Consider the following 18,770-nt stretch of genomic DNA (forward strand, 5'->3'; position numbering starts at 1 on the left):
TTTATATTTTAATATTAATATTAATATTTTATTATTTTTTATGATAATTCTTCAACAATTATATTATAAAAAAATGAATGTATTCAATATAAACAACGTGTAAATCACGTTAGTTAAAACTAATTATTTTATAATTTATTTATTTAATAAAATATATATTCAAAAATATTTTTTTAAATGGATATTCAAAAATATTTAAAACTTAGTATTAGTTTTTTACATTTTATTTAAATTTTTTACTTTTATTTTTTTTTTATATCGAAATTAAATTAACTATTTATAACTTAAATTTAATTAAAATTAAAATTATAACTGTAAAAATTAAAAAAACCACTTTAAAACTAAATGAAAACCATTAAAAATCTAAAATCATTTAGAACTATTTTAAATCCGACTGATTTTAATACTATTCAAAAAATAAATAAAACTTTCATTTTCAAACTGAAACCAGACCAATAGCGGCCATGGCCGCGTGTAGTTAAACCTTACCGTACGTTGCCTGAAAGAGCAATCAACGAAAATAATTGTAAGCTGACCGTTTACTCTGTTAAATAGTGAGGTTAATCACTAGAGAAGCTAGACCGTGTGGTTACTCAAATTGGGTTGACGGATCATCTATTTCTCTTTCTTGGTTGCGCCATTGGTCGATCGAAGCAAAAAATTTGTTGCCTTCCTCATATTTTCTATGTAAATCAAGCTTCTAATCATCAAGGTATTCTCTGGTTTATGCTTTTTTGATCCATATGCATATTGGGTTTTCTCTCATTCTCATTTGATGGCTTCGATTTGTGAAATCCTCTTCTAAGCTGATATTCAATGTTAGTTTGAAAATGATTCTTTCCTTTAGAAGAGAGGTGAACTTGGGCTCAATGATCAATTGTGTTTCAGCTTAGAAAATTGTGAACTTAGGCTCAATCACCTATGGCATTTAGAAAAGAAGGTATATAAAAACGCAATTTAGGAAAAAAAAACGAAGTTTCAAAAGGGGTTCGTAAGATGCATTTGCTGGTTTGGAAGAGGTAGATTTTCCTTGCCGTGTAAATGGGTGAACTCGAGTCTTATATAATTAGGGGTATTTAAAAATGACCCATAATTTGCTTCAATTTATCCGTAGTTAAACTAAAATTATACAAGTGTTGATAGATTGGGTTGGGTTATTATTGTTATTATTATTTTTTCAAATCAAACTGCAATTTACAGATTGAATTATATGTTTCTTAGTTAAATCAATAATTTGACTCAAACCAATTCTCATTATTCTCAAATAATGCTCTTACTCCTTTTCTTTTGTTTTAATTTTAGTTACCCAATTAATGCTTCTCCAGTTTTTAAAAAGAAATATACATCTAATTGCTTTAGTAGCGATCATTTTATTACTAGCTTTGCTTGATGCAGCCATTGAAAGCATATTACTCACTTGGTAGACTTAAGGTTGAGTTTCCACTCCCTTTAATACCTTACACAATCTTTTTTTTTTTTTTTAAAGAAAAAAACACAACGAATTTATATATAGAAGATTTACAATTTAGTCCCTAGATATTGTTATTATTAACAAGTCAGTCTTTGCATTTTTTAAAATTTGTTAAAATATTCTTATCTTTTTTCTCCATGAACGAAATAGTAAATATAGCAAAAGACCAAATTATCCCTCTTCTTCTCCTCCTTCTTCTCCTTCTAGGGACTATTTTTATTGATGGGGAGAAACGATAAAGACGTTTTAATAGATAAAAAAAAAAGATAAGGATGTTTTATTAGATTTCTGAGAATGTAGGGACTAACTTGTTAATAATGGCAATACCCAATGACTAAATAAGGGATCTTATTTGAAGTCAAAATTGAGTTTTAAAATTTTTTTCTCTCATCTTTCATTTATTTTTAATGAAAAAGAGGACGGAAGAACTATTTTGTTGACGGAGAGAAAATATAAGGACGTTTTAATGAGTTTCTGAAAATGGAAAATGCAGAGACTGATTTGTTAATAATGGTAATACTCAGGGACTAAATAGTAAATCTACCTTTATATATGTGTGTGTCTATATACACACATCCCCCTTGTTGATAGAGTTGGAAGATACAAATTCTTTTCAAGCAATTTATTTGTCTATGAATTTTTTTACATTTAGAAAATAATTGTCAAAGTGCTCTGTCTCCCGTTTGATTTGCAAACACCAAATTGCTATTTTCTCTTTCTAATTTCCTTTGTTTGTGTGGTTCATTGGTTATTACAATTGACTTCTTCTTTTAGTTTATCAGGAGACGAGTGAGCCTCTTCATCACCGATATTCTAACTGTCTATCATCATGGCATCTTCCTCCATAGCTCGAAAACGGAAGTATGATGTGTTTCTTAGCTTTAGAGGAGAGGATACCCGTGATAATTTTACTAGCCATCTCTATGATGCTTTATCTCGTAAAAAAATCAAGACCTTCATAGACAATGACCTTGAAAGAGGGCAAGAAATAGCCCCAGTCATTTTGAGAACAATTGAAGAATCAATGTTTTCTGTAATCATTTTCTCCAAAAATTATGCATCTTCTCCATGGTGCTTGGATGAAATGGTGAAAATACTTGAGTGCAGGGAAGTTCATGGTCAAGCAGTTTTACCAATTTTTTATTATGTAGATCCTTCCGATGTTGAAGGTCAAAGTGGAAGTTTTGGAGATGCATTTATTGAACTTGAGAAGAACTTCAAGGATAAAATGGAAAGGATGCCCAAGTGGAGGGCTGACTTGATGAAAGTTTCAAGGATATCTGGATGGGATTCCCGGGTTATAAGGTATGTGTCAATTTCTTTTCAAATGGCTCCAGAAACATGTCTTTCTCTTTTAAGAAAGATGAAAAGGGAAAAAAAAACTTGTTTTGATAATTTTTTTTATAACTAGACAGTAAAACAAAAAACAGAATAAATAGCAAATGGACCCTAAAATAGCCTTTTTGCTAGATAAATCTTGGTCATAGTTCATGAAACCCACATGAGTTGAACTAGCGAACAAGTGTATTAAATACTTGCTTGTATATGTTGTTAGGTTTACATAAATTGGCCTTATTATGTTTATCCCATCTCAACCATTAAATTCAAATTTAGTGGTTGAGATTCATTGTGTAATATATACCCAACCATTTCCTTCTATGAACCAAAAAGGTTTTCCTTCACCAAAATATCCGTTAGAGCTGTAGCTCTAACAGAGGGAAGGAAGAGAGAATAGGAAAGAGGGTGGGAGAAGAATAAGAAGAAGAAGAAGAGAAGAAGAGTGTTTGGATAACAGAAGAGAAGGGAATGAGAGAGAATAAGCTCAGTTTGAATTAGTATTTCTGAATGCCTTTCATGTGTATTCCACTGCGATTATATTAGCCCTGTAACTAATTTGACAGTTGTACTACCTCTAGCTATTACAAACTTCTAGCTATAACAACCCATTCAACTATAGTACTTTCCCTCCAAAAGTCTTTATACATTTTATTCCCTCTTATTTCTATTTTTCTTCCTACAATACGTGACAATACTCCCCTGGTGGAGAACTTTCTTGAACCCAAAAAAGGGAGATACCGGGAAACTGAGCAACAATGAATGACTTGTCTTCTCAAATGGCATCTTTAGGAGGAAGATTGTATGACTTAATTAATCCTTGTTTAACATGTTCTCCTCCTCTGAGAATAGTTCTAGTCTACAACACCCTCTCTAGAGCCACTATGAAACTGTCATCCTGAATCTGTGGTAGTGTTGTGGAAATACTAATAGAGTCCCCAATCCTTTTTCTTGAGTAAAAGGCACATGGAAAACAAGATGAAGTGAAGATTTAGGTGGTAATTCCAGCTTATAAGATGAAGGGCCATAATACTTGGCAGATAGCTTTAAGGGTCGTTTGAGTGCTAATAACGTTTGTCTATAAGGTTGAAGCTTTAAATATGCCAAGTCCCCCACAAGAAATTTCTTTCAGACCTCTTGGTATCTTCCTGTTGTTTTTGTTACATTCTGTTTTGAGCAATTTCTAAATTTTCTTTCAAGAGTTGCACTAGCCCTTACCTGTCTTGTAGAAAATTATCCACAACATCTACCATTGTGCCATCTGTTAATTCCATTGAAAAACTCGTAGGAGGATATCCATACAGTCCTTGAAAAGGAGACATCTTAAGAGCACTGTGAGGAGTGGAATTATACCACCACTCAGCCATAGGAAGCCATTGAATCCAATTAGTGGGTTTCAAGTGAACCAGGCACTTTAAGTAATTTTCTAAGTATTGATTAACCTTTTTAGTTTGCCCATCAAATTGAGGATGATAGGCTGGACCGAAGACTAGTTTGACTCCCAAGGAGTTAAACAGCTCTTGCCAAAACAAACTGGTAAAGGCCTTATCCTTGTCAGATACTATGATCTAGGGAATGGCATGCAACTTGTAAATGTGATCCATGAATAGTTTAGCCACTTTAGGAGCAGAGAAGGGACGATTTAGAGGGAAAAAATGGGCTAGTTTTGTAAGTATGCATATCACCACTAAAATAGTGTCCTCTTTTGACTTTGGAAGCCCTTCAATGAAATCCATAGCTATTTCTTGCCATGCCTGGGTAGGAATTGGCAAGGGTTGTAATAATCTTGGATAGGCACAGTGTTCACTCTTGCATCTTGCACATACTTCACGGTTCACACTGTTTAACCCATTCCATGAGCTTCCTCAATATGCCAGGCCAATAGAAATGCTTCATTGCTTCTTGAACTTCAAATAAGTAGCAAATAAGTAGCATGGACCCAAGAATGCCCTCCCACCGGGGAGTTGTGGTAAGTTTCCAGTAGCTGCTGTAGAAGCTCCAACATACATTCTGTTTTTATAGAACAACACTCCATTATTCAGCTGGTAATTACTGAGAGCTGTAGGGGCACTGGGGCAGTTGATAATTGTTGTATCAATTTAGTGGCCTTTAAATCCCCCTCATAACTGTGCTCCAAGTGTTGCTTCCAAGATGGAACCACCACTGATTGCAAGTGATACAATTGTTGCTCAATAGAACTCATAGACTTCCTAGAAAGTGCATCTACTACCTTATTCTCCACTCCCCTTTTATAAAGAATTTTATCGTCAAGACCAAGCAGCTTTATAATTACTCTCTGCTGTAGATTAGTATGTAGTCTTTGTTCCATGAGGTATTTAATACTTTCATAGTCTGTTTTGATAAAAAAAATTGCAATTCTTCTAAATAATGCCTCAATTTGTCGACTGTAAAGGTAATAGCTAGTAACTCCTTGTAAACAGACGAGCCTTGATTTTTGGATCCAGGCATGGCATTATTGACACTGCTCTTCATTTTGAGTCCCTTTATGGCTACCCTCTACCTCCTCTCTCTTTTCATCTCAAGAAGAATGCAATATTGACATTGCTCTTCAGTTTGCACAAAGAGATAGCAAATTTCACAACTCATTAAAGACAACTTGCTTACTGTGCAAAACAAGATGAAGCAGCAAATAGATAAGAAAAGAACAAAGAGGGAATTCCAAGAAGGAGCTTGGATGTATTTGAAGATCCAACTCTACAGACAAACCTTCCTAGCAGTCAGGAAGCACTTAAAGTTATCTGCTAGATACTCTGGCCCTTACCAAGTACTGTAGAAAATTGGAGCAGTAGCCTATAAACTCTCACTTCCTCCCAATGCTCAGCTTCACTCTGTGTTCCATATTTCACTATTCAAGGAAAAAGTGGGAGAGCGAATACAGATAAATCAGAAGCTTCCATCCTTTTACCAAGAAGAAGCCATAATTGCTCCTAAGAAAGTCTTAAAGTTCAGAGTCATCGTTCGAGATGGAAAGAGGGTTCCTCAAGGACTCATTAAATGGCTGAATTTGTCAGATGAGGAGGCAACCTGGGAAGACAAACCCTTTATTTTGCACTAGTTTCCACATTCAGCTCTGCTTGGGAACAAGAAGAATCCCTTGGGGATAGGGATGTAAACGGGTAGGGTACCCGCAAAATTGAGAGTACCTAAACCCGAACCCGATTATATATACAATTCCCGAATCCCGTCCCAAACCTGTTTAATATTTTAATTTTATTATCCGAACCCGTCCCAAATCCGTTTAACAATACCCGCACAATACCCGAACCCGATTTTTTAAATTCAATTCAATGACAAAAACTAGCAAATAAACTACTTAACATTTGCACAACCTAGCAAACCCAGCAGTAAAACCCAACAGTAAAAGGAGAAATGTTCAATGACAAGAACCAGCAACTCAGCAACCCAGCAAATAATGATTTATAACCAGATAATCAAATTAATTGTTCATAAATTCTAAAAATCAACAATATTACATTAATCAAATAGCAAATAATTAAAGTTTTTAAAAGTATCTAAATAATCAATTCAATGACAAAAATTACCAAATAAACTACCTAACAGTAGAATACTGTTAGGAGAAATGTTCAATAACAAGAAACAGCAAACCCAGCAAACCCAGCAGTAGAAAGTTCCAGTCAAAAAATTTGATTGCAAACCCAGCAAACCCAAACCCAGCAGTAGAAAGTTCCAGTCAAAAAATTTGATTGCAAACCTGAAGAAAGTTCCAGTCAAAGGAGATGTCGCCGACAACGATTGGGGAGAGGCAAGGGTCCAGCATGAAGCGTCAATTGAAAAGAGTAGATGTCACCGACTGGAAGAGAGGAGATATCGCCGATGCCGACCGGGGAGAGGGAAGAGTTGTCTCCGACTGGGAAGTGAGAGATGCCGCCGCTGGAGAGAGAGAGAGAAGGAGATATCGCTGACTGGGGAGAGAGAAGATTTATCGTCGTCGTCGACTGGGGAGAGAAAGGAGACGTCGTCAGTCAGTGAAGTGGGAGAGAGAGGCCTTGACTGGGAAGTGGGAGATGTCGCCGACTGGAGAGAGAAGGAGATGTCGCCGACTGGAGAGAGAAGGAGATATCGCACTGTGGAGAGAGAAGATTTATCGGGGAGAGAAAGGAGACATCGCCGGTGCCGACTGGGCTGCCGGGCGGCGTCGTCAGTGAAGTGGGGGAGAGGCGTCGACGAAGAGAGGAAAGGGAAGCGAGGGAGAGAGGCGCTGACGGAGAGAAGAAAGAGTAAAATGAAAAAGGAAATTAGGGTTAGTTTTGTTAATATATAGGTAATCGGGTTCGGGTAATGGGTATCCGATCACCTAACCCCGAACCCTACCTGAATCCGAAATGGGTAAAATTTTTCAAATTCGAATCTGCCCAAATCTGTTTTGTAAAAACCCAAATCCGTTCTAATAGGGTTTGGGCGGATCGGGTACCCGTAAAAACCCGCCCGCTTGACATCCCTACTTGGGGAGAAGAAAATTCTCTTGGGGAGGGTATTGTAACGTACAACAGAAGGAAGAAGGGAGAATAAGCTATTGTAATTGTTGTAACTGAATAAAGGAATTGGAGGAAAACAAATATTAGTTAGAAGGTAGTTAGTCTTGTACGCATATAAAAGGAGAGAGCTCTACTCTATAAAGGCATTCGAGAATGATCAATAATATCTCTTTCTACCTTCTCACCTCTCTCTCTCTCTCTCTCTCTTTCTCACCCCTATCTCTAGTTCTTTCCTCATCACCTTTCTAATTCTTCCCTCATCTAAGTGTATTCTCCTTCTAATCCCCAATTCTTCTTCTTTTCTCATCTCTATTTTCTATTCCCAGCCATTGTGCTAACACTGTACTACCCCTATCTATAACAAACTTCTATCTATAACAACCCCTATAAAATCCATACAGCTATAGTATTTTCCCACCCAAAGTCTTTATGTATTTTATTTCCTCTTATTTATATATTTCTTCTTATAATACGTGACAATATCTTTTGACCTTTTTTCTTAATTCAATAAAAGATTCAAATGTTCAACATTCCATAATTTAAAACTAAAATGTTTGATTGGGAAGTATTTAAAAGGGGATTGTAAGTGTACTTCAGTTTATTTGGAATGAAAACATTAATTTTTATTAAAGAAAATATGCTGTAATATTCCCGATTTGTTTTAAACATGAAAAATGGGCCCTAAAATGTTCAATGGGTAGAATTTATGTTAACTAATGGCTTGCGGATAATGAAAGACGGCAAATTTTCCAAAAAAAGAAAACATTTACTCAACTGAAGTAGTATTTTATTGCAGAAACACAAATGAAGAACCTAGACAAAAAGAAGATGTGAATTTAATGGGCCAAACATGGAAAAAGAAAAAAAAAAAAAAAAGAAAAGGATTGCAAATTTGCCTCCTGGAATATCTAATTAAAGTTTGGAGCTAAGAGTGCTAATTCAGTGAGGGTTTAAAAAACGTGATATAAAAAACGGATCAGGATTTTACTGGAAAAAAAATTTCAGTATTATAACTTTTGATGCAGTTAATTCTCTTGTTGTAAAATTGTGTGTTTATGAAAGAAAATGTTGATATTAAAAACCTTTCATTATCTTTTTTTTTTCTTTACTGCACTTTTTGTCTCAAACTTCTAATTTTTTTAGGCCTGAAGCTAAACTTGTGAAAGAAGTTGTGGAACATATTTTGAGGAAATTGGATCATGCATTCTCAGGAGATTTGAAGGGTCTGATTGGAATAGACTCGCACATTAGACAGATCAAAAATTTATTATGCATTGGGTTGCCAAATGTTCGTATTGTAGGAATTTGGGGTATGGCTGGCATAGGTAAAACGACTATTGCTAGAGCTATTTTCAACACTATCTCAAATCAATTTGAAGCTTGCACTTTTCTTGAGAATGTAAACGAAGAATCAAAGCAATTTGAAGGGCTACGCCGTTTAAGAGAAAAGATTCTTTCTGAATTACTGGAGGAAGAAAATCTACATATTGTCACTTCCAACATAGAATCTGTTTCCGTTAAGGAAAGGATCCGCCACAAAAGGGTTTTGCTTGTCCTTGATGATTTGAATGATGTGGATCAGCTGGAAGTCCTCATTGGAGGATGCGATTTTGCTTTGGGAAGTAGAGTTATAGTGACATCTAGAGATAGGCAAGTTCTAAAGAATGGAGTTGATGAAATATATGAAGTTGAGGGATTAAATGATGATGAAGCTCTTCAACTGTTCAGTTCCAATGCTTTTAAGAAAAGTTACCCCACTTTTGATAGATTGGAGCTATCAAATAGGGTGGTGAACTATGCTCAGGGAAACCCCTTAGCTCTTAAAGTTTTGGGTTCTTTCTTATTTGACAGAAGGAGAGAAGATTGGGAAAACACACTGGATAAACTTGGAAGAATTCCTCAGCCTAAAGTTTTTCATGTGCTGAGAACATGTTTTGACACGCTTGATGATGATGAGAAAAATATATTTCTGGATATTGCATGTTTTTTCAAGGGGCAACAAATTGATTTTGTAAGGAGAGTACTAGATGGTTGTGGTTTCTCAGCAGGAATTGGAATTACTGTTCTTCTTGATAAATCTCTTATTACTATCCTAGATAACAACCTGGGAATGCATAAACTGTTGCAAGAAATGGCTCATGAAATTGTTCGCCAAGAATCTGTTAAAGAGCTGGGCAAGCGCAGTAGATTGTGGAGAGCTTGTGATGTCTATCAAGTCTTAACAAAAAATCTGGTAAGAGCCATATTCATTCTATGATTTTTATGCTTGCATGTATTATATTTATGTATCTGTCAAAATAAGCTGAATACATCAGTGTAACCTTGCTTTATATATATGCTCATCTGTGATCTTCAGGGAACTGAAAATGTTGAAGGGATATGGTTAGACACATCTAAAATTAGAGAAGTGGATGTGAGTTCAAGAGCCTTTGTGAGGATGAATAATCTTAGATTGCTCAAAATCTACAATTCTAGAGTTAGAAATAATTGTAAACTGCACCTTCCTCATGGCCTTGAGTTCCTTTCTGATGAGTTGAGGTACATCCATTGGGATGGATACCCTCTGAGCTCTATGCCATCCAATTTTCAGGTGGAGAACCTTGTTGAACTAAACCTGGCTTACAGCAAAGTTAAACAGCTATGGACAGGAGTACAGGTACGCGATAATATTTTTCCTGATTCTCTTTTTACATCATTTCCTTTTAAAAGTGCAGTTTAGTATGGGGCATGTGCTAATTTGTTGTAGCCTGTTGTATTGTTATTGCAGAATCTTGTGAGTTTGAAAGATATTAACCTTAGCAATTCTGAGCACTTAACTACTTTCCCCGATCTCTCACTGGCAAAGAATCTCGAGAGAGTAAATTTTGAGTTCTGTACTAGCTTGGTAGAAGTTCCCTCATCTATTCAGTTTCTAGAGAAGCTTAGTGATTTGAATATGAGATGCTGCACATGCCTTGAGAGCTTTCCTACAGGTATTAATTTGAGATCACTTAAGACTCTTTACCTTTCCGGCTGTTCAAATCTTAGGAAGTGTCCTGAGATAGGAAAGAACATAGTGTATTTAAACTTAAATGAGACTGCAATAGAAGAACTTCCGGAATCAATTGGCCATCTCAGTGATCTCATAGCATTGAATTTGAAGGATTGTAAACGAATCAGGTATCTTCCAAGAAGCATGCGTTTGTTGAAGTCCCTTGTGATTATTGATCTCTCTGGCTGCTCAAATATCATTAGGTTTCCCGATGTTGCAACACGTATAGAATACTTGTACTTGGGTGAAACTGCAATAGAAGAACTTCCCTCTTCAATTTGTTGTCTCTCAAGTCTCTCTCGTTTGGATCTAACAAACTGCAAAAGGCTTAAGAACCTTCCTTCTACCATTTTTAAGTTGGCATCTCTTGAAAATCTTATCATCTCTGGCTGCTCAAGTATTACTGAGATTCCAGAGATGTCGAGTAATATAAGGAAGTTGTTTTTAGATGGGACATCAATAGAAGAAATTCCCTCATCAATAGAGTTTTGTTTTGATCTTGTTGAGTTGAACCTGCAAAACTGCACAAGATTTCGTATTCTTCCAAGTGGTATTTGTAGGTTGAAATCTCTGCAAAAGCTTAATCTCTCAGGCTGCTCCATGTTTGAGAATTTTCCAGAAGTTTTGGAGGTTATGGGATCGTTGAGGTATCTATATTTAGATGGAACAGCCATACAAGAGTTACCTTCACCAATTGAAAATTTGAAAGGGCTTACCTGCTTGGAATTAAGAAACTGCAGAAATCTACAGGGATTGCTGGAAGGAATCTCTGGTGTAAAAAATTTCAGCAGATTACCTGAAAGGTGGGTGGATATTCAATATCTACGAAAGCTCAACGTAAATAATTGCAGTTTATCGCATGTGCCTTATTGCATTGGCTGCTTATCCTCGCTAGAAGCTTTAGATCTAAGTGGAAACCCTTTTACATGCATGCCTGAAAGCATTAGTAAGCTCATTGAGCTTCAGTACCTTGGTTTAAGAAATTGCCAGCAGCTAATATCAATACCAGATCTTCCGCCCCAGCTTACAAAATTAGATGCACATTTTTGCGTTTCGCTGAGATCGGTATCACTTCATTCCAAAGGAGCCGAGGGAAACATTTTTGATTTCCATTTCACTAATTGTGACGAGTTAACTTCAGTTGCAAGGCACAACATCATGGCATATGCTCTACGAAAGATTGAGCTATACTCCAAAAAACTGCATTGTCAGGTCTTTCACTCCCCTAAAACTTTCCCTTTGCTCTTTTTAATTGACCATTTCCCTTATTAAAATTGCTGCTTTTTCTTATTTGTGTGCAGATGCCTTCTGTGTTAGCTGGGGGATCTAGCTTTTGCATTCCTGGAAGAAAAATTCCGAAGTGGATTTGCCATCAGAGTGAGGGATTTTCAACGACAGTCCGACTGCCTTCACAGTGGAGTAATGGTGAGTTCCTGGGTTTCATTCTCTGTGCAGTTATTGCATTCAATGACTCCAACGTTGACAACGGTTTCCAAGTGAAATGTGAATACCATTTCAAAGATGAGCATGGTAACTGCAGTAATCTCCATCATCATATCGGTGGCTGGTACGGTCGAAGATATCTCTGGAATTACCGCGAAATCCAAAACAGGGGATTATATCCCATGTTCTTTGGATATGATCCTTGTGTGGATGTTAAGAAAAATACACAGTTTCCTAAATACACACAGCTTCTGGTTGAATTCCACCCTGAAGATATGGATGGCCATCCTTTACATTGTTGCAAAGTTGTCAATTGCGGGGTACGCATATTATATGCAGAAGAGGATAGATTATGTCGATGTTCTTCTCTCCATCAACAGATTAAGGAAGCATTATCCAAAACAAGGGATGAAAATTGCTCCTATGAAGATCAAATTGTATGGGAGAACTTTCTGGAAGACAAGAAAACCAAAGTTGTTGGGACAAGCTGCAAAATGTACCAATGTTTGCTCTGTGAAAGTCGCGACTTTGGGTGTTTCGATGTGGACGATGAACAAGATATTGATACTCTTGCATCTGAACAGGCAGCGAGCCTTATGAGAAATTTCAGATTTCGTAGGCAATTATTCTATGACATAAAAAAAATAATAATAATAAAGAAGTGGAGATAGAGAAAAAATAAAATAAAATCTAATACCAGTGGTCAATTTTATTTTGATATTATTAATATACAATTAAGTTTACCCAGAATAACAAGTTATCACTAAGATTTGCATGTATTTTTTAATAGGAAAAAATGATAAAATTTAATTTCTATAATATGTGATATTTGCGCGTTATCATATTATAAGATTGAATTATTGCAAGAATTAAAAGTTAGTGATATATTCTCTCTTTATAAAATTAAATTATTCAAAATTTAAAAGTTAAAGAAGTAAATAGAATAAAAATAAAATTGAAAAGTAAAGTAATTTTTTCATGAGAAGAAATAAAATTTAAAATAATAATATATTGATATTAATAAGAATATTATATTATTAATTATATAATTTTAATAAAAAAATACACCTATAACTAATATATAAAAAAATATTATATTATTAATATATGATTCACTTATATAATAAAAATATTTTAATATATTTTTTATTCAAATAATAAACACATATAAACATCAACACATATATAAAATTTATTTAAATAAAATAAATTATAATTTAGCGAATTAAATTATTTAAATAGTTAGAAATCTTTAATAACTTATTAGAATTTATAGTTATTTCATAATATTATTAATTTTATGAGTATCAATATTTGGTTCAGACTGAAAAAATCGATCAAACTGAATTAATTTAAAAATTCAGTTCAGTTTTTTTATTAATTTTGATTCGATTCGATTTATAATTTCAAAAATTTCAGTTATTTCAATTTGGTTTAGATCATAAAAAATTAAAAAAATCAAATCGAATCGATTAGTGATAATAGTATATTATTTTCACTAGAGAGAATATAGAGATATTAGATCATATTAAAATTAAAATATTCTAATTAAATTTTAAAATATTAAAAATAAACTGTAAAAAATAAAAAATTTATTAAAAATTCAAACCGATCAAATTGAATTAAATCAAACTGAATCAGACTGGTTCGGTTAGATTCGTTTCTGACCAAAATCGATTCGGTTCGATTTTTATACATACCAAAATTTCAATTTTTAATTTATTTAGTTCGATTCGATTTTGAACCGAACCGATCAAATGCTCACATCTACATCTAGTATGAGTTATATTTAAATTATATGAATAATTTAATTTATAAAAATAGTTATATAATATTAAATATAAAGATAATCAAAGAGAATATATATAATAAACTAAATTTTTATTAAGTTAAATAACTCACAAATAACTATTTTATTTATATTTTTATTTATTTATAATTTGATACTATATATTATTTACCAATTTATAAAATTAAGATTTGAATTCTTTATATAATTTTTTGAATTCTTTAAATAAAATTATATAATTATGGTAATATAAATTTACACAATTATATTGAAATTATTTATAAAATATAAAATATTTTATTAAAACTATATAATAAAATCATAATATCAATAAAATTATTAAAAATATATATAATCAGTTTTTCAATATGATTCCGATTATAAAAAATCAAAACAAAATATTTAAATAAACTTAATTTAATATAATTCAATTTTTATAATATTGATTTTTTCAGTTTCACTACAATTCAATATGATTATTTAATTTGATTCGAAATTCCTAATAAATTTTGACATAAATTAATATTTTTTAATAAAATACATAATTATAATTAATGTATTTAATTCGTTATAATTATTTGATTCGATTTGAATCCCTAATAAATTTTAACATAAATTAAAATTTTTTAATAAAATATGTAATTATTTAATATTTTTAATTCATTGATGTTAAAATTATTTTCAAATTTAAATATATTGAATTTAAACTGTCATTGAATTCCGTTGTATAACAAAATCTAATTATAAATAATATAAATTTGAAATTTATAAATTTAGTATGATGATATATGAATTTTTAATTTGAATAAAAATATTAATATTTTCCTTTACTCATAAAAAATAATAATAAATATGAATATAAATGATTACTTAACCATTAAGTTTATTTAGAATTTTCTTGTAATAGTAGTCTCTAGTAATATGACAATTTCTCTTTTTGAAAAAATCAATGGCCAAATTTTCTCATGGAAAAGTATTATAAATTATATTTATACGCAATGTTTGAAATTTCTATCCAAGTTTTCAAACCTGGACGATTGTTATGCACAGTTTTTGCTTCTTTTCTAAGCAATTCTGCGCTCTCAAATTTCTATCTCATTTTCTCTCTTAGATTTTTATACATTGCTTCTTCTCCTCCTTCTCTTCCCTTTTCCTCCCCCTTTCTCTCTCACAGATGACCAGTTTAGAAGCTTCCTTCCTATCATCAATAAGCAAAACCTGAGAACTTCCCATGCATTTTCATAAATTTGACTACAACCCTAAGGTGCCTATATATATATAAATCAATGATCAAGGGTGCATATGCTTCTAAGGAAATTTTATAAGAGAAAAAAATAAGAGTTAAGGAGATATATAGCACATCTTTAATATCTAGTGATGGGTTGTTTTGGCAAGCGAAACTCTGAAAAGAAACAAAACCCATATCAAACACCTGCCGGAGCAACTAATCCTCCTCGTCAACCTCATTATGGTGGAGCTAGAAAAGGCAAAAGTCACAGCAAACATAGCCATGGTGTTGGAGCAGTTACTGCAGGTGTTACTGCTGCAGTCGTTGCAAGTTCAGCCGCTTCTAGTGGTGCTGGTGCTTGTGGTGGAGGTGGTTGCGCCGTTTGAGGCTGTTGAGGGTTGTCTTTGCAACAATTCAATTTGTTCTTTATATATTTATTAATTACATATCATCTCTTGAGATTCTATTAATTTGTCATGTTTTTACTTGAATTTCAGAAAAAAAATTATAAAAGAAAAAAAAAAGGATTGATTGTAAGAAATATATATTGTTGTATATGTTCTGTGTTTAATATATATATATGTGATTATGGAATTATTGATGTAAATGATTTATTATTATTATTATTATTATTATTAATTACAACCAAGATTTTATATTGATATAGTAATAATTTTATTTTTAGTTATTATGACTAAAATAAAAAGTATTAGGAGCTCAATGATTATATATAAAGGATATCATAGAATTTTAAAATAAAAATCTTAATAATTCGGTGGTTTTAATTCAGAAATTTAATTTTTTTTTTTTGAGACTGAAGAATATATTTTAATCATAATGTAAGTAATAATATAAGGAAACATTTATATTTTGATTATTTTAATCTGAAAGTTAATTCGTTCATGTCTAGAAATAGTTTTTTTTACCAGTTTATTAAGCACAAGAATTAAATATTTATTTCCAAAAATTAGAAATATACAAGTGTTAATATTTACATAATTTAAAGACAAAAAATTATTTGTAAGTATATTTGAGTTTTATGTATAATTAAAAAAAAACTTTGTTTAAAATATATAAAAAATAGGATTTTATTCATAATAATAAAAATCAGTATTATAGAAAATATATGACTATCTCTTAAACATCAAACATGAAATTAAAAATTCATATATCATCATACTAAATTTATAAATTTAAATTTATATTATTTATAATTAAATTTTTTTTCATACAACAGAATTCAATGACCATTTAAATTCAAGATATTTAATTTTAAAATGATTTTAGTATCAATGAGTTAAAAACATTAATTATAATTATATATTTTATTAAAAAAATCTTAATTTATGTTAAAATTTACTAGGAATTCCAAATCAAATCGAATGACCGTATCGAATTGTAGTAAAATTCAAAAAAAAAAATTGATATTATAGAAATATGATCATATTGAATTAAATTTATTTAAATATTTGATTATGAATTTAATTTTTTATCCAAAACCGAATCGAAACTATATTGAAAAATTGATTATATATATATTTTTAATAATTTGAATAATATTATAATTTTTTTTATGTAGTCTTAATAAAATATTTTATATTTTATAAATCGTTTCAATATAATTATGTAAAAAAATATTTTATATTTTATAAATCGTTTTAATATAATTGTCTAAATTTATATTACCAAAATTTATACCGTAAGTTTAAGGATAAATATGCAATTTAAAATGATTATTTTATTTTATTTATTAACAACCGATATAGATTTATTATAAAAAAATTAGCAATGGATCAAATAAATTAATACAAGAAGTCATGAATACACGTCTTGATAATGAAATTCACATACAAATATCAAGAGATGGTAATAATAAGGTTTTGTTTTCAAATGTAATTAAGCAAAAGAAGAAGATTTCATGATGTTACGCTTGACAAACAGATGGATCAAGGTATTTTATCATTATGGTAAGCTATTCACTTTTATTATATCGATGTGAATTAATATCTAGCGAAATAGCAATAGAAATTTTTTCATATATTTATAATTCATAATTTAATTACACAATATTTTACTTTAAATATAGGAGTTTGAATCGGTAAGAATGAATTTTGGAAAGCCAAATATAAAAAATTCAAGAATTTTTGGACTATTTTGAAAGTTAATTTATTTTATTATACTTACTTTTTCCATTTAATTTGATAAGATTTTATTTGCAATCAGTAAACGGTTGTCTTATTAGTTATGATAATTTATTTTAGAATTAAAAAATAATAACAAATATGAATGATTACTTAACCATTAAGTTTATTTATAATTTTCTTGTAATAGTGGTCTCTAGTAATATGACAATTTCTCTTTTTGAAAAAATCAATGGTTAAATTTTCTCATAGGAAAGTACTATAGATTACATTTACACGCAATATTTAAAATTTCTGTTTAAATTTGGTTGAATCTTATGCACATTTTTATTTTCTTTTTAAGCAATTTTACATTTTAAAATCTATGAACTCGAATAATATAAATTGATTGGCATTAAAAAAACCTTTTATAAATGATAAAATACTTTTTTAAAAGTTTTTATAAACGATAAAATATTTATTATATTGACTCAAATAATTTTTAGATTCACATTTTACTTTATTAAAAATTTTAATTCATATTATTTAGTAATTTCATGCGGAATATTATATATAATTTTAATTTTTCTTATTTTATCCGATCTGGGATGGAAAGCCGAAAATATCACATTTTCTCTCCAGATTTTTATACATTGCTTCTTCTCTTTCTCCTTCTCTTCCCTTTTCCCCCTTTCTCTCTCACAAACGACCAGTTTAGAAGCTTCCTTCCTATCATCAATAAGCAAAACCTGTGAACTTCCCATGCATTTTCATAAATTTGACTACAACCCTGAGGTGCCTATATATGTATAAATCAATGACCAAGGGTGCATATGCTTCTAAGGAAATTTTATAAGAGAAAAAAATAAGTGTTAAGGAGATATATAGCACATCTTTAATATCTAGAGATGGGTTGTTTTGGCAAGCGAAACTCTGAAAAGAAACAAAACCCATATCAAACACCTGCCAAAGGAACTAATCCTCCTCGTCAAGCTCATTATGCTGGAGCTAGAAAAGGCAAAAGTCGCAGCAAACATAGGCATGGTGTTGGAGCAGGTTTTGCAGGTGCTATTGCTTTTGCCACTGCAAATTCAGCCGCTTCTAGTGGTGCTGGTGCTGGTGCTGGTGGTTGCGCTGTTTGAGGCTGTTGAGGATTGTCTTTGCAACAATTCAATTTCTTCTTTATATATTTATTAATTACATATCATCTCTTGAGATTCTATTAATTTGTCATGTTTTTACTTGAATTTCAGAAAAAAAAAATTATAGAAGGAAATAAAAGGATTGGCTGTAAGAAATATATATTGTTGTATATGTTCTGTGTTTAATATATATATTTAATTATGGAATTATTGATGTGAATGATTTATTATTATTATTATTATTATTATTATTAATTACAACCAAGATTTTAAATTGATATAGTAATAATTTTATTTTTAGCCTTAAAGTTAATTAGTTATTATGACTAAAATAAAAAGTATTAGGAGCTCAATGAATATATATATAAAGGATATCATAGAATTTTAAAATAAAAATCTTAATAATTCGGTGGTTTTAATTCAGAAATTTAATTATTTTTTTTAGAGACTGAAGAATATATTTTAATCGTAATGCAAGCAATAATATAAAAAAAATTTATATTTTGATTATTTTAACCTGAAAGTTAATTCGTTTATGTATAAAAATAGTATTTTAATATTTACATAAAGATAAATTTATTTGTACTCAGTTGGTGATAAGTATATCCGAGTAAATCCGAGAGATCTCAAATTCTAATTTCAAATTCTTAATTTTCATTTCAAAAAAAAACAAAAGATTATTTATAAGTATATT

General features: G+C 31.1%; 1 protein-coding gene across 5 annotated transcripts; it reads left to right on the top strand.

The window, feature by feature from the left end:
- The first annotated feature begins 447 nt into the window (after nucleotides 1-447).
- LOC110606910 (disease resistance-like protein DSC1) lies at nucleotides 448-12,476 on the top strand. 5 transcript variants are annotated; one of them, XM_021745913.2, is made up of 6 exons: nucleotides 448-712; nucleotides 2,246-2,776; nucleotides 8,467-9,556; nucleotides 9,680-9,979; nucleotides 10,091-11,566; nucleotides 11,656-12,476. In XM_021745913.2, the coding sequence occupies exons 2-6, from the start codon at nucleotides 2,301-2,303 to the stop codon at nucleotides 12,466-12,468; spliced, it is 4,155 nt and encodes a 1,384-aa protein (XP_021601605.1). In that variant the 5' UTR covers nucleotides 448-712; nucleotides 2,246-2,300; the 3' UTR covers nucleotides 12,469-12,476. The 5 variants fall into 5 exon arrangements, with proteins under 5 accessions (XP_021601605.1, XP_043809238.1, XP_021601604.1 ...); XM_043953303.1 differs by having other exon boundaries at nucleotides 9,914-9,979; XM_021745912.2 differs by having other exon boundaries at nucleotides 2,254-2,776.
- The last annotated feature ends 6,294 nt before the right edge of the window (nucleotides 12,477-18,770 follow it).

Source organism: Manihot esculenta, chromosome 18 (genome assembly GCF_001659605.2).
Source record: "Manihot esculenta cultivar AM560-2 chromosome 18, M.esculenta_v8, whole genome shotgun sequence".
Lineage (NCBI taxonomy): Eukaryota > Viridiplantae > Streptophyta > Magnoliopsida > Malpighiales > Euphorbiaceae > Manihot > Manihot esculenta.

Bases quoted from the DNA above. Each gene is read 5' to 3' on its own strand.
- LOC110606910 (XM_021745913.2), top strand. From the start codon at position 2,301: ATGGCATCTTCCTCCATAGCTCGAAAACGGAAGTATGATGTGTTTCTT. The intron at 9,980-10,090 runs GTACGCGATAAT...TTGTTATTGCAG, and splicing joins AGCTATGGACAGGAGTACAG to AATCTTGTGAGTTTGAAAGA. The intron at 11,567-11,655 runs GTCTTTCACTCC...ATTTGTGTGCAG, and splicing joins CCAAAAAACTGCATTGTCAG to ATGCCTTCTGTGTTAGCTGG.